The 12,926-nt window shown below is 41.9% G+C and overlaps 1 protein-coding gene across 7 annotated transcripts in view; it reads right to left on the minus strand.

Annotated features, from left to right (window-relative positions):
* Window positions 1-12,926, minus strand: part of ZNF423 (zinc finger protein 423) — a 319,770-nt gene that overhangs the window by 202,284 nt on the left and 104,560 nt on the right. For all 7 annotated transcript variants that reach the window (XR_004647973.1, XM_034788253.1, XM_034788252.1 and 4 more), the window contains one exon: window positions 1,941-2,141. Coding sequence is in view for 6 of the 7 variants with exons in the window: in XM_034788253.1 (XP_034644144.1) it covers window positions 1,941-2,141 (201 nt within the window). In the remaining variant the exon portion in view is untranslated. The remainder of the gene's footprint in view (window positions 1-1,940; window positions 2,142-12,926) is intronic.

Consider the following 12,926-nt stretch of genomic DNA (forward strand, 5'->3'; position numbering starts at 1 on the left):
AATATTAACTGCAATTCAAAAGTCAGGAGTTGGAGCCTGATATACAGTGTTATGGTAGGTCCCACAAAAATATAGAATTTATTTTTATTCTCACTAATGAAATTGTAAATTTTTGAATAAATTAAAATTGGGCCCTGAAAATACTGACACTAAATAACGTCATTTTCTTTTTATATATTTTAGGCCACATTTTAAAGCCCATTTTTATGAGCAAAGGAATATGCTCCCCTTCAAGTGGCTGCTTTTGCACTTAGGCACTGCTCTAACAGGACTTTACACATGCTCAGCATCTTTAAACATTTGCTGGTCTTCATTTTGAGTGTACAAATGGCTGTACCAGCTGTGCGCCTCTGCCTTCCTTTTCGGAAGTTGTGGCCTTCAACAATGTTTATGTTGTTTTCAGCTACTCCTTCCAGGCAGTCAGGTATGAATGAACAAAGCCCTCCACATACTATCAATGCTTCAGTGCATGTTAAAGAATCTCTGCATCACTACTACCGTGGCTATCAGCCTGTGGGTAGTTACCTTGAGGTAGATTGTCTGAAGGTTTTGATGGGGCCTCAGGTTTGCTCCCTAACCTCTGCCCAATACTGGCAGAACAAGAACTGCGCCGATTCTAGGCGGCAGGGCAGGAAGCAGAAGAACCAGTACTTGAGACAGATGTAAGATTGCAATCCCTGTCCACCTGCAGCACAAGAGAGAACTTACCATCCCTCCCAGCAGGCAGAAATGGGTAAAAGAAGGAACTCACTTCTCCAAATAGCTGTAAGAGGGCAAGGAAGAGAGCTACAGGCCTGGGTTCAAGACAGCCCAACCATGAGCCCCATGAAGTATCATAGGAACAAAGGGCAGACTAAACTAGCATATCTGGGAAGCTGCAGGTATCTCAACCTATCGGATACATTTCTAGTAACATTATTTTTAGTTGTGCCCAGCTGGGGGGCAGTGGAGGGAGGAAGAGACATGACACAAACTATTTATCAGACAGATGTAGGAGGCCAGGGGAGGAAGATGCACTTGGGAGGAAGATGACTGAGGGTCTGGGGATCGATCTGCAGGAGAGAGGAAGCTTCCCTCTGTGGTTGATGACCTAGCCAGTCTCCCCACAGAAGAACTGGCACAAAAGATCTTTGATGTGACTTGTGGGGAAAAGCGATGGCTGAATATTGCATTCTGGGAAGGATAAGGATGGAGACTTCTAGTCTCATGAACATTCTCTGACTCACTCTCCTAATATCTTTGTTTACATCTTTGGTTATACCTGCAAAGATATTTACTGTAGGCAATAAAAATCAGTTTAACCTGATCTGTAGAATACCTGCTGGTTTCCCTGTCATAGAAAGTGTCATGTAAGAGCAATATATGTTGCAATTGTTCACATCAATGCTCTGAGCTCATTCTCTCTTTTCGGAAAATAAAATCAAGATCAGTTTGTGATGACACCCATCACCATCTCCTTAAACTTCAAAAGGAAATGCAATAATGACCCATTAAGCAGTAATATGGCCCTTGTTTAGCACGGGATTACAAATCTCATCCTAAAACTTAATCTCAGAAATTGTCATGTCCACTTAAAGTGTTCAGAGGACTTTAGAGTCTCTCTTCCCTAGAATTTTGCACACTTAAATCATTTAACTTTGAACTAATCAACCTTCCTCCATTTGAAAGGGGGAAAAAACAGTCTAAAACTTAGCGCTAATAAAAAAAGACAACATTTTTGTCTAGCATAATTACTGACAGATTCCAATTGGAAAGCTGTTGCTTTTATTTTAATTTTATTAAAGAAGTGAACAAAGGCTACCCAAGGCACCACAATAAAATTACATTAACTGTAAAATTACATTATTAATTCTTTAATCTCACTTGAGGCCTCAAGCTGTTGCTATGTCCAATTACCCAGCTAACCACCTGTCAGAATTGTAAAGCTAGTTTAACATTACCTCCAGGACAGTGGTGTGCCCTATGTTCAGTCAGGTCTGCCAGTGAATCGAAGTCCTGCTGACAGTTATCGCAGGTGTAAATTGACTCATCCTCCATGTCTTCATCTTCCTCATTTCTCTCTTCCTGACTCGTCACGCTGTTCCTCTCTTCCAAGGCCCGGCTGTCCTTCACCTCATTCTCCAACTCTCCTCCTAGGCCTCCTGCCAACAGGAAGAATATACTCCACTAAGTTTTAGTGGTCTGAGGAAAAATTTTTAAAGAAATGGTCTTGCATCTATTAGATACATTTAATTACCCTAGCTCTCACTTCACATTATTCCTGACACCTCTCATTATATTAATGTGTTTTTTGTATCATGCAGTGTAACAACTCTCAATTGTATTCTTTAATACTTGGTGTGAATCCTCCAAAGATACTTTCTTCTAATCTTCTTTAGTGTGTATATGGTAGGAACCGCTAGGTCTCCACCATACCAACCTGTTAGCACTTCATCATTTGAAGCAGATTCACAGTACATTACAAACTTGCAAGATTAATTATTGACTATTAAGAAAAATGTTAAGTGCTGGATTTTAATTCTTTAGTTCCTCCCACCCCACCCCCAAAAAACAATCTTCAAGCATCACTAAGAAAAAATTATCTGTTTTAAGGCCCCCATACCTATTTATCTTCTGGTATGTGAGTAGTTCCACTAGACCTGAGCTAACCGAAGTCAATTTGCTAGGCAGACATGCTTTGAATTCTAGTTGTTGGGTTAACATTATAGTATTTGATATTCAGATTTCTTGGATATTCTTTATTTTAAACTGTGATCCAAATTCAGGAAAATGGAAATTTAAAGGGAAAGGAATTCGTTTTCAGAATAAACTGCAAGTTTAAAACAGAGATAGAATTGTGGATCCGCTTCTCTTTTCACTAGTGTAAGTCAGAATTAAATCCGTTGCCATCAGTGGAAATGACCCAGTGTAAAACTGGTCTAATGGAGGTAAGAATCAGGCTCTCTAGCTACATAGTGTCTTTAATACCAAAATGCAGTTTGCAAAGAGCATGTTCAAATTATGCTATTAGACTGATTTGCTTATTTTGCCTCCTTCCATTCATCTTAAACTCTGTATTAATAAAGTGTGTGGACTGTAAAGAATCATTATAAAACTGAACCTGAAGCACAAACTGCAATAAAAAATTGAATTCACAGAATCTTCTATAAGAAGTTCCAAGTTGTTCATTGTCTGAATTGATATGACAGAAGTTAGTTTGTTAAACGGGACTGAGGGTATCTCTTCTTGATCCAAATTTTTAACGAGATGTTATAAAGTTGTTGGGTTGTTTGATTGTTTTTAATTATGAAGGAAACACCACTGATTATACAGATCAATCGTTTCTCATATGGGATTGGATCCAAAGAGATTAATGCCAACCAATACTGAAAAAATGAAACTAAACTGAGAAATACAATTTATTCAAGATGAAAACTAGAAACTGTAAGCACTTCAATTCATATATATAAAGTTAGTAGGGTTCTATTACTGCCATCCATTGAAAACACACATTTTCAAACATCTGCACTGAACACAATAGTGTAAATCAACTGGTGTAAACGGTTCTGCAGTTTTCCATGGAGCACTCATAGCATGACATACCCTTCAGATTGCAAAGGAAATATTAAAAATCAATGCTTTGGCTTGTGGTGTATATAGCATCTCTCAACAATTAAATGATCTGCACATTTTCAGGATCTTTTGCTGTCCGTTTACACAGATATTTGCAATAGAAAATATTCATTAAAAGCTACCTATTATATTCATCTAATGAAACCAGATCTACCACTAGTGCAGTGGTAATGAATTTAAGGGTTTGGTAACAAGAAAAATTATTCAGCAAGTTCTCTACATTGTAAGCCATTGTTTGGACTATGTTTATTCAGTAAAGTACTGTTCTCTGAATCTCATGCTTTACAACCTCTTCCTTTAGTAACATTGTATTGTAGGGAAAAAAACATAATTCTGGTTCTCTCTGAACTGGTACCTACCCAAATAATAAGTTACATTTAAGGCTATGATAGCTTTGCTTTATTTAACACACAATTTAATGTATATATTAAAATTATCATTTTCATTTTGTCATATTTACTTAACACATCTTTTTACAATCTCTCATCCCAGACTTGAATCACAAACATTACAGCTCATTCAATATCTTTAAACCTTGTATGTCTTGTAGAGTTGATAGTTAATAAATCAGAATGTCAACTCTCCTAGTTTTACAAGACAGAAACCTATAAAAATAGTCCAAGTATATAAATCCAATTTAAAGAACTGCCACATAATTCTCATCTGACTGCTAATGGCAAACTTAGAGAAAGCCTTTCTAAAACTGACCTTTCCAATGCCAAAAAAATAAAAAGGGCTTGGGCAAATTAGTGGAGGTTCCAGGACCTATACAACACAGCAGAGTAGAAATGTTTCCTTTTGACAGTCAGCTGATCTGGTGAACATATTGCAACAAATTCATCCTTGGTATAACTCCAATAATGACATGACTGCACCAGGGATGAATTTGCTCCCCTCTATCCAACAACAACAAATAATTTAGCACACTACTTTCAGAAAAAGAATTTGTACAATGTGAGGTAAGACAACAGATTTCCATCTGCAATGCAACATTTTATAAAAATCTTTTTATTTCCTATTAAAACAGGAAATTTGCTCCACGAAGAACAACCTTCCGAAGTTTCATTACTAGACATATGCATGTGTAACAGCACAGAAACAAATCTTGTATAAATTGAGGTATTTAGCAGAGGAAAAATTGCTCAAAATTGAGATTCTGTATTCAAAGAACTGTACTTGTGCATGATTCTCTCCATCTTATTGTCAATCTCCTTTGAATGTTATCTTTATTAGACTCTTCTTCCAGGCTATATACTTGATTCTTGCTTATAAAGCAGGATCTACAGCAAGCACAATGGACAAGAAAAGCATGGTGTTTATTTTTTGAGTTAATTTCATTTACATTGAATATGAATATCAGCACGGAAGACCTCACTATCACTGACAGCTCACTTTTTTTTTTTTTCTTTTAAAGTAAATGTAGTGCCTGTGAAATATGCTGGGCTGACAGACTTGGAGGCTTTTCTTTGGAGAGAGGTCTTCAGCGCGCGGCAAGGCAAGCCAAGTTTAGCGGTAGCACACGTTGCCCTATCAATGTGTCACAACCAAGAACTAAAGAACATACATATTAGGAGTGTGATAGTTACTCCTGCCTATTAAGTCTTTGTGTGTCTGCAGAAACTGCCAACAAGGCTGTCATTGGTGGTGCTTTAGATTGCTGTGTATTTTGGATATGGCCACATAACCATAGGAAACTAGACTGAGAGCATCAACTCATTTCATAAAAGAAAGCAGTCATCAAATGTTATTTTTTAGTCACTAACCAATGTGGGCTGATACAAATAGGTAAGCTAGTAATTAAAAGCTTTGCACCCTGCTCCATGTAGCCATACTGTTAACTCATTCTTTAAGAATGAGTTTTTTAAAGACTTTGGCTGAGTTTCTTATGAGTTTATAGTATAATATACCTAATCTCAAGTATTGCTACATGGATCCTAATGGAACGAATTTCAGAAGAGAGACACCACACGTTCCATTTTGACTATTAAAACTAAGAAACGTTACAAAAAAATAACCTACAAAAAAGATTGTAAGTCACCATAAGAAAAAATTATGCCAACCTAATGGTTACCATCTGTGACCCAGAACTGGGAGCAGGCTCTAATTCTGACTCATCAAGCTGGTAGTGCTAAGGCGGCACTGTCTTCAGAGGGATCAAATCTGCACAACACCAAAGTGTCCCTTCAAGGCTAGAAATATACAATAGAAAGGGCTATTTGTACTACACTTTTGTAAAGCCTGGGTAACAGCTGCATTCAGGAATGGAACATACCAGGAATAAAGAGGGGGTGGAAACCTAAAAGAGTCTCACAAATGGCCATAGAGACCATTCTGTTTACCTGTGAGAAGGCTCAGTTCCCCAGTAGATACGGCGGAGAAGGCATGAATTAGTGGTTTGATCAACAGGCGTCAGGAGACCTACCCTGTCACTGATTCTGTCTGCCTTGGGCCGGTCATTTAACCTCTCCATGCCTGTTTTTCAATCTATAACATAAAGATAAGCACTTCTCCACCTTTATAAAGGTGCTTTGAGATCAGTGACTAAAACATGCTATCAAGTGCAAGTTTTATTATTTGCCTGAGCGGTAAATATTTATGATGGCCTTAGAGCTTGGATTGCTTAATCTGATTAGGAAACTATTATTTATGCTATTGTATATACTGTAAAAAAAAAAATCACACTTACTGATATATCCAGGAATTCCCACAAGGTACATATTATTGAGAGGGTAGCATATTAACACTGACATACTGTTACCAAGCAACACCAGGACAAATCTGTATGTAGCGCAGAGGTTATGTGGAAAAGTCAACACAAGAAAACTGCTGGCACTGGTTTGTTAAAATAAATGACTGCTAATTAATTCTAATAAAAAAATCTTTGTGTTTCACAGACGTGCATGCTAGGTACAGCTGGCATACTTGAGCTGCAAGTACATAGGATACTCAAAAAATCCATATACTGATGATGAAAGAATCAAGGTTGAAACTCTCAACCACTCATACTCAACAGTTTCTCCAACAAGATACTGAACAGACTATTGAATGTCCAAAGGATAGCAACCATTTCTAATTGTTGCTTTCAATGTATTTAATCACTTGGCTGCATAACTGAAGTAGAGGCTTCAATTTGAATTATCAGCCTTGAAAATATAACTTACTATGCCTAAAGTTACAGAAAATAGCCAGTTTGTATTGTATCAGGTTTAAAATGTTTGCTGTGCATCTACACACGAATATTTTACCCTACTATCTTAATGACAGTCTGGACAATAATGTCAGTAAAATGTTACTTTATTTGCCACTATGGTTAGTGTTTTCAGTGAGTCTTAATCATTTCTTTTGATAAGAGATGGTTTATTTTCTAGAAATAAGGCCAGTACTTCAAAAATAGAAAAGGCCAAAATATATCAGAGTTACTAAATGGCATGCTGACCTAAGAAATACACCAAGGAGAGGAATTCATTAAATTTGGCTTATTTGAAATTAGAATTAGTATATAATTAATATAGTGATGTGTAGGATGTGAACTGTTCATGAATTTTTCTGTTATGGAAACCATACAATTTTTAAAACTGACACTTTTAAAATAAATTACATACACAGGGTGAAATCTTGGCCCCACTGAAGTCAACGGCCAAACTCTCATTTGACTTCAGTGGGGCCAGGATTTCACCCATTATATTTTGTATGTTAAAAGATCACCTTTTTCTTCTGTGTTTGTACAGAGCCTAGCATAATAGGGTCCTGATCCTTGACTAGGGCTCTTAGGCACTATGGTAATACAAACAATAATAAATAAAAATAAAAGCTATGGGCATTAACTGGCAGCATACAATTAGAGACACAAAATGATGGGTCTAAATCCCAAGAGGTTATGACCACCTGCAATTCTCATTGATTTGCAGTTGGGAGATGCAGGTACACATTGCCTCTCAGGATTTGGTCTATAGAAATTAGCAATGGAAAGAACCTTTTAGGCAATTTCAGAATTGCAAAAAGAAAGGGGCAAGTAAAATATTGTCATTTTGTGCTTGTTCTGATATATTTTCAGTACAATTTTGCAAGGCGAAGTGCAGGATTATTCCTTATAGCAGGAGTTCTCAACCTTTTTCTTTCTGAGCCCCTCCCTCCCCCGCACCATGCTATAAAAACTCCACAGCCCATCTGTGCCACAACTACTAGTTTTCTGCATATGAAAGCCAGAGCTGGCGTTAGGGGGTAGCAAGCAGGACAACTGTATGGGGCCGCACGCCACAGGGGGCCTCGCAAAACTAAGTTGCTCAAGCTCTGCCTTCAGCCCAAGGTGGCAGGGATCAGGGCCCTGGTCTTCAGCCCTATGCGGTGCAGCTTCAGCTTTCTACCCTGGGCTCCAGCAAGTCTAACTCTGGCCCTGCTTGGTGGCCCCCCTGAAACCTGCTCGCGGCCCCACAGGCGGCCCAGACCTCTGGTTGAGAACCACTGCGACATAGTATATTATCTAGTACTATGTCCAATCTAGTTTTAAATTCCTCAAGTTGTGGGGCTTCTATCAAAAGTATGTCTCATTATAGTTGATACTACATTCACCTTCTAATTGTGCAACGCTTCTTTTGTAAGTACTTTAACCAGGCACAGGTAGAAATGCTTAGACTTGACAAGTTATAACAGCTATACATGTAAACATATGCACACCACGGAAGTCACATTGGTCACTTTTGAAAACATGAAGAAAAACAAAAAAAAGCCAAGACATTGACACCTCCAGCTCACCAGCATCTTAGCAGAGCAGTCGCACTGTGATAAGACGGTCATCATCCTCTTAAGCCAACCCACACAGGAACACAGCTTCCTCCTGGACTCGTCAGAAGAGGGGACCCAAGTCACATGCACTGAACGGAGGACATGCCCCTTATTAAGGAGACTCTTAGTATCTTGGGGCTCCCAACAGCAGATGAGGAAGATCCAGTCCTGCAGAATTTTTTTGTGAAGGACCTCCAAAACTCCCCCACCATCCCAATATATACAGTAGTACTTTAGGACACACCTTCAAAACCCACCATAAAGTGACTACCCAGAGGGCACATTCACAGCAACATATTCATACCCATTTGATAAAGACAGTATCTTAATAGCAGCGCAAAAAAAAAGCAAAATACGGCCGTACCAAGGTTTAAAATATTTCCTGAATGTTTGTCCAGAGATGCAGACCAGGTGGTTGGAGCAAAAGTCACAGACGAAAAGGTTTATAGCCTAAGGGATGGAAGCTTTAGTGTTATAACCAGCCAAACTGACAGAGCTAAATTAATCCCTGATGTAACTCCACTGACTTCAGTTGTATTGCACCAGAAACGAATCTGTCCCATGTTTTATCAACAAGACATAACGTTCCTGTTTTGTGATTTCATGTCGGCCAGTGAACTCCTAAAAGCAGAAGAAACTTCATGTATAATTTTAAAAAGTGTGGACAAAAGAAAAACTATGGGTAAAATGCCTAATCTAAAATCTTATTAATAAGTGTTTTTCTATTGTTAAATGTCAGTTCAGGGTCTGTGTTTGAATTAACTGTATTAAGTTTGTTATCTTATAATATCAGAGACAGCTTTTAAATGTTAACAGAGATGCCCAAAATTATCTGCAGGTTGTAGTCCAAGAACAATAAATTTGGGCAAAAAGTTATTAATATTCTCCAGTTAGAAAGAGCAAACAAATCTGAGGTTAAAGAGTGTAGGCAGAGAAGTTTCTCATTTGCTGTATATTCCCAGTGAAGCATGTTTTTGTAGCTTTAAGATCTTTTTAAAAAATCCTTTTAAAATATTCAAATCTTTACCATGTGTATGCTTGTATTGTACCTTATAACTGTACATATATAGCACACAAGCTGCAGTGAATGTAATTGTTAGTAGTTCTACTTTGCTATATTACAAAATAAAACTATTTCAAACATACACAAAAATAAGCCAATGTGTTGGTTCACAAGACCAAGTTATGTCGAAAAATAAAAGTTTAATCTGAGTGCTAGGTTGAGGCAAAGGCACTCTGTTGAGCTCTAGTACATGCTAAGTGGATCAAAAGCAAGCACGTTTAAGACTCTCAGGCCTTGTCTACACTACGAGAGTAGTTCGATTTTACTTAAATCGAATATTTGGAATCGATATTGCAAAGTCGAACGTGTGTGTCCACACTAACGGGGAAAGCGTCGACATTGGAAGCGGTGCACTGAGGGCAGCTATCCCACAGTTCCCGGAGTCCCCGCCGCCCATTGGAATTCTGGGTGGAGCCGCAAATGCCTTCTGGGTAAAAAAAAAAGGGGCCAGGGTGCTTTTGGGTAACTGTCGTCATCCGTCCATCACTCCCGCCCTCCCTCCCTCCCTGAAAGCGCCGGCGGGAAATCATTTCGCGCACTTTTCCAGTCATTGACAGCGCGGACGCCACAGCACTGTGAGCATGGAGCCCGCTGCAACCATCGCTGCAGTTGTGGCCGCTCTCAACGCCTCGCAGCTTATCATACAGGTTGCCCTGAGGCAGATGCAGAAAAGTCAGGCGAGGAGGCTACGTCAACGCGGTGATGGCCTGAAGTCTGAGAGTAGCACAGACCTCTCAGAAAGCAGGGGACCCAGCGCCGAGGACATCACGGTGGCAATGGGTCATGTTGATGCTGTGAAACGGCGATTCTGGGCACGGGAAACAAGCACTGAGTGGTGGGACCGCATAGTGCTGCAGGTCTGGGATGAATCACAGTGGCTGCGAAACTTCCGCATGCGGAAGGGAACTTTCCTTGAACTTTGTGAGTTGCTGTCCCCTGCCCTGAAGCGCAATGACACCCGGATGCGACCAGCCCTGACTGTCCAGAAGCGAGTGGCCATAGCCCTCTGGAAGCTTGCAACGCCTGACAGCTACCGGTCAGTCGCGAGCCAGTTTGGGGTGGGCAAATCTACCGTGGGGGTTGTTGTGATGCAAGTAGCCAAGGCAATCGTTGATGTACTGCTGCCAAAGGTAGTGACCCTGGGAAACTTGGAGGCGATCATAGATGGCTTCGCAGCGATGGGATTCCCAAACTGCGGTGGGGCCATAGATGGAACTCACATCCCTATCCTGGCACCGGACCACCAGGCCAGCCAGTACATTAACAGAAAGGGCTACTTTTCCATGGTGCTGCAAGCACTGGTGGACCACAGGGGACGTTTTACCAACATCAATGTCGGATGGCCGGGCAAGGTTCATGACGCTCGTGTTTTCAGGAACTCTGGTCTGTTTAGACGGCTGCAGCAAGGTATTTACTTCCCGGACCACAAAATAACTGTTGGGGATGTGGAGATGCCTATAGTGATCCTCGGGGACCCAGCCTACCCGCTAATGCCCTGGCTCATGAAGCCCTATACAGGTGCCCTGGACACTGAAAAAGAACTCTTCAACTACCGGCTGAGCAAGTGCAGAATGGTGGTGGAGTGTGCTTTTGGACGTCTCAAGGGGAGATGGAGAAGCTTGCTGACTCGCTGTGATCTCAGCGAAACCAATATCCCCATTGTTATAGCAGCTTGCTGTGTGCTCCACAATCTCTGTGAGAGCAAGGGGGAGACCTTTATGGCGGGGTGGGAGGTTGAGGAAATTAGCCTGGCTGCTGATTACTCACAGCCAGACAGCCGGGCGATTAGAAGAGACCAGCGGGAAGCGCTGTGCATCCGGGAGGCTTTGAAAGCAAAGTTCCTGAGTGAGCAGGGTAACCTGTGACTTTCTAATTTTGTGTACAGAGAAGCCTTCACCCCACTTCCAACACACGTTTCAAAATAAAAATAGTTCTACTTTGTTAAAGCACACCGTTTTCTTTAATACTGTTTTCGCGGGAATTTTTTAAAACTGGGACGCAGACTGTGGTGCGGAGCGGGTGTAGTGTAGTCGCGCGAATGCAGCTTCTAAACTCAAGGACTGACAGGCTCCGCTGCGGTGGGATGGTTCTTTCAACGGAGCCTGTCACCCCTCCTGATACGGACTGTGTGTATGGGGGGTCTATGTGAGTTTGTGGCAGGGGGGGGACGGTTACAGATCCCCTGCTGTGTGGCTCTGTGATCCTGCCTAAGGACCGCCGCTTAAGATCTCTAACTGCCCTCCCCTGACACAAAGTCACAGAGCAACCCACCCCCCACCACATAACATGAAAAGAACCTCCCAGACTAACCAGGGTAAGTAGTCACTGCATCACTGCACTATGTATGTGCCCTGCTGCTGTGCCTGCCCCCGACTATGTACCCTGCCAAAGGTGACTGTCCTGTCCAATTACCAACCCCCTTTCCCCCCCCCTCCAAAAGAACATGATGGAAACAGTAGTTAACAGAAACATATTTTTTATTATCAACTACACATGGGACTGGGAAGTGAAACTTGGACGGGGGCTTGTGTCAGGCGGGAAGGAAAGAACTTGTCAAACTTTGGGGAATGAGAGCCTTCTGCTGCTCGAGCTCCCTGCAGGGGTGGAGTGAGAGTTAGCAGGGACTCTGCCGCCTCTCCTTCTGTGCACTTTGGGTGAAGGGAGTATGGGACTTGGTGGCGGGGGAGGGCGGTTAGAGATGGACTGCAGCGGGGCTCTGTCCTCCTGCCTCCGTTCCTGCAGAACATCCACAAGGCGCCGGAGCGTGTCCGTTTGCTCCCTCAGTAGTCCAAGCAGGGTTTGAGTCGCCTGCTGGTCTTCCTGACGCCACCTCTCCTCCCGATCCATGTTGGCTTGGTGCATTTGGGACAAGTTCTCCCGCCACTGGGTCTGCTGTGCTGCCTGGGCTCGGGAGCAGGCTATAAGCTCTGAGAACATGTCCTCCCGTGTCCTCTTCTTCTTATGCCTAATCCTCCCTAGCCTCTGGGAGTGTGATGACAGGCTAGGTTGTGAGACAGTCGCAGATGGGGCTGTGGGAATGGGAAAAAGGGAGTGAATTCCTCAGAAAGATAAATGTAGTTGTGAACAAAGAACATAGTCTTTCTCTGTGAACAGGACCATGCACAGCACCTATCACATGCGCACTCAGCACAAGGTCGAATTCTCGGCCTTCGCATTCAGTGTCTGGGGTTTTGCAGAGCACTTTTGAGAACCCTGTCAGGACAACGGAATTGCTCTTGCACGCAGACATGGTAAGCCGTAGATTCGTGGCAGCTTAAAACTTTAATATTAGCAATGGCCTCATTTCACATTGAAATCAATGTCGGTCCCTGCTGCCAGCAATCCGGCAAGCAGGAAGTCTGCTCCTGTCCCACACCCTCGCGGCTGTCCCCGGGAACGATCCCTTTCGGCTGACCCTCTCCCGCCTCCACCGCGTGGCTGCAAACCAGCGGTTACAGTTCTGTAAAGG

This window comes from Trachemys scripta, chromosome 13 (genome assembly GCF_013100865.1).
Source record: "Trachemys scripta elegans isolate TJP31775 chromosome 13, CAS_Tse_1.0, whole genome shotgun sequence".
NCBI classification, from domain to species: domain Eukaryota; kingdom Metazoa; phylum Chordata; order Testudines; family Emydidae; genus Trachemys; species Trachemys scripta.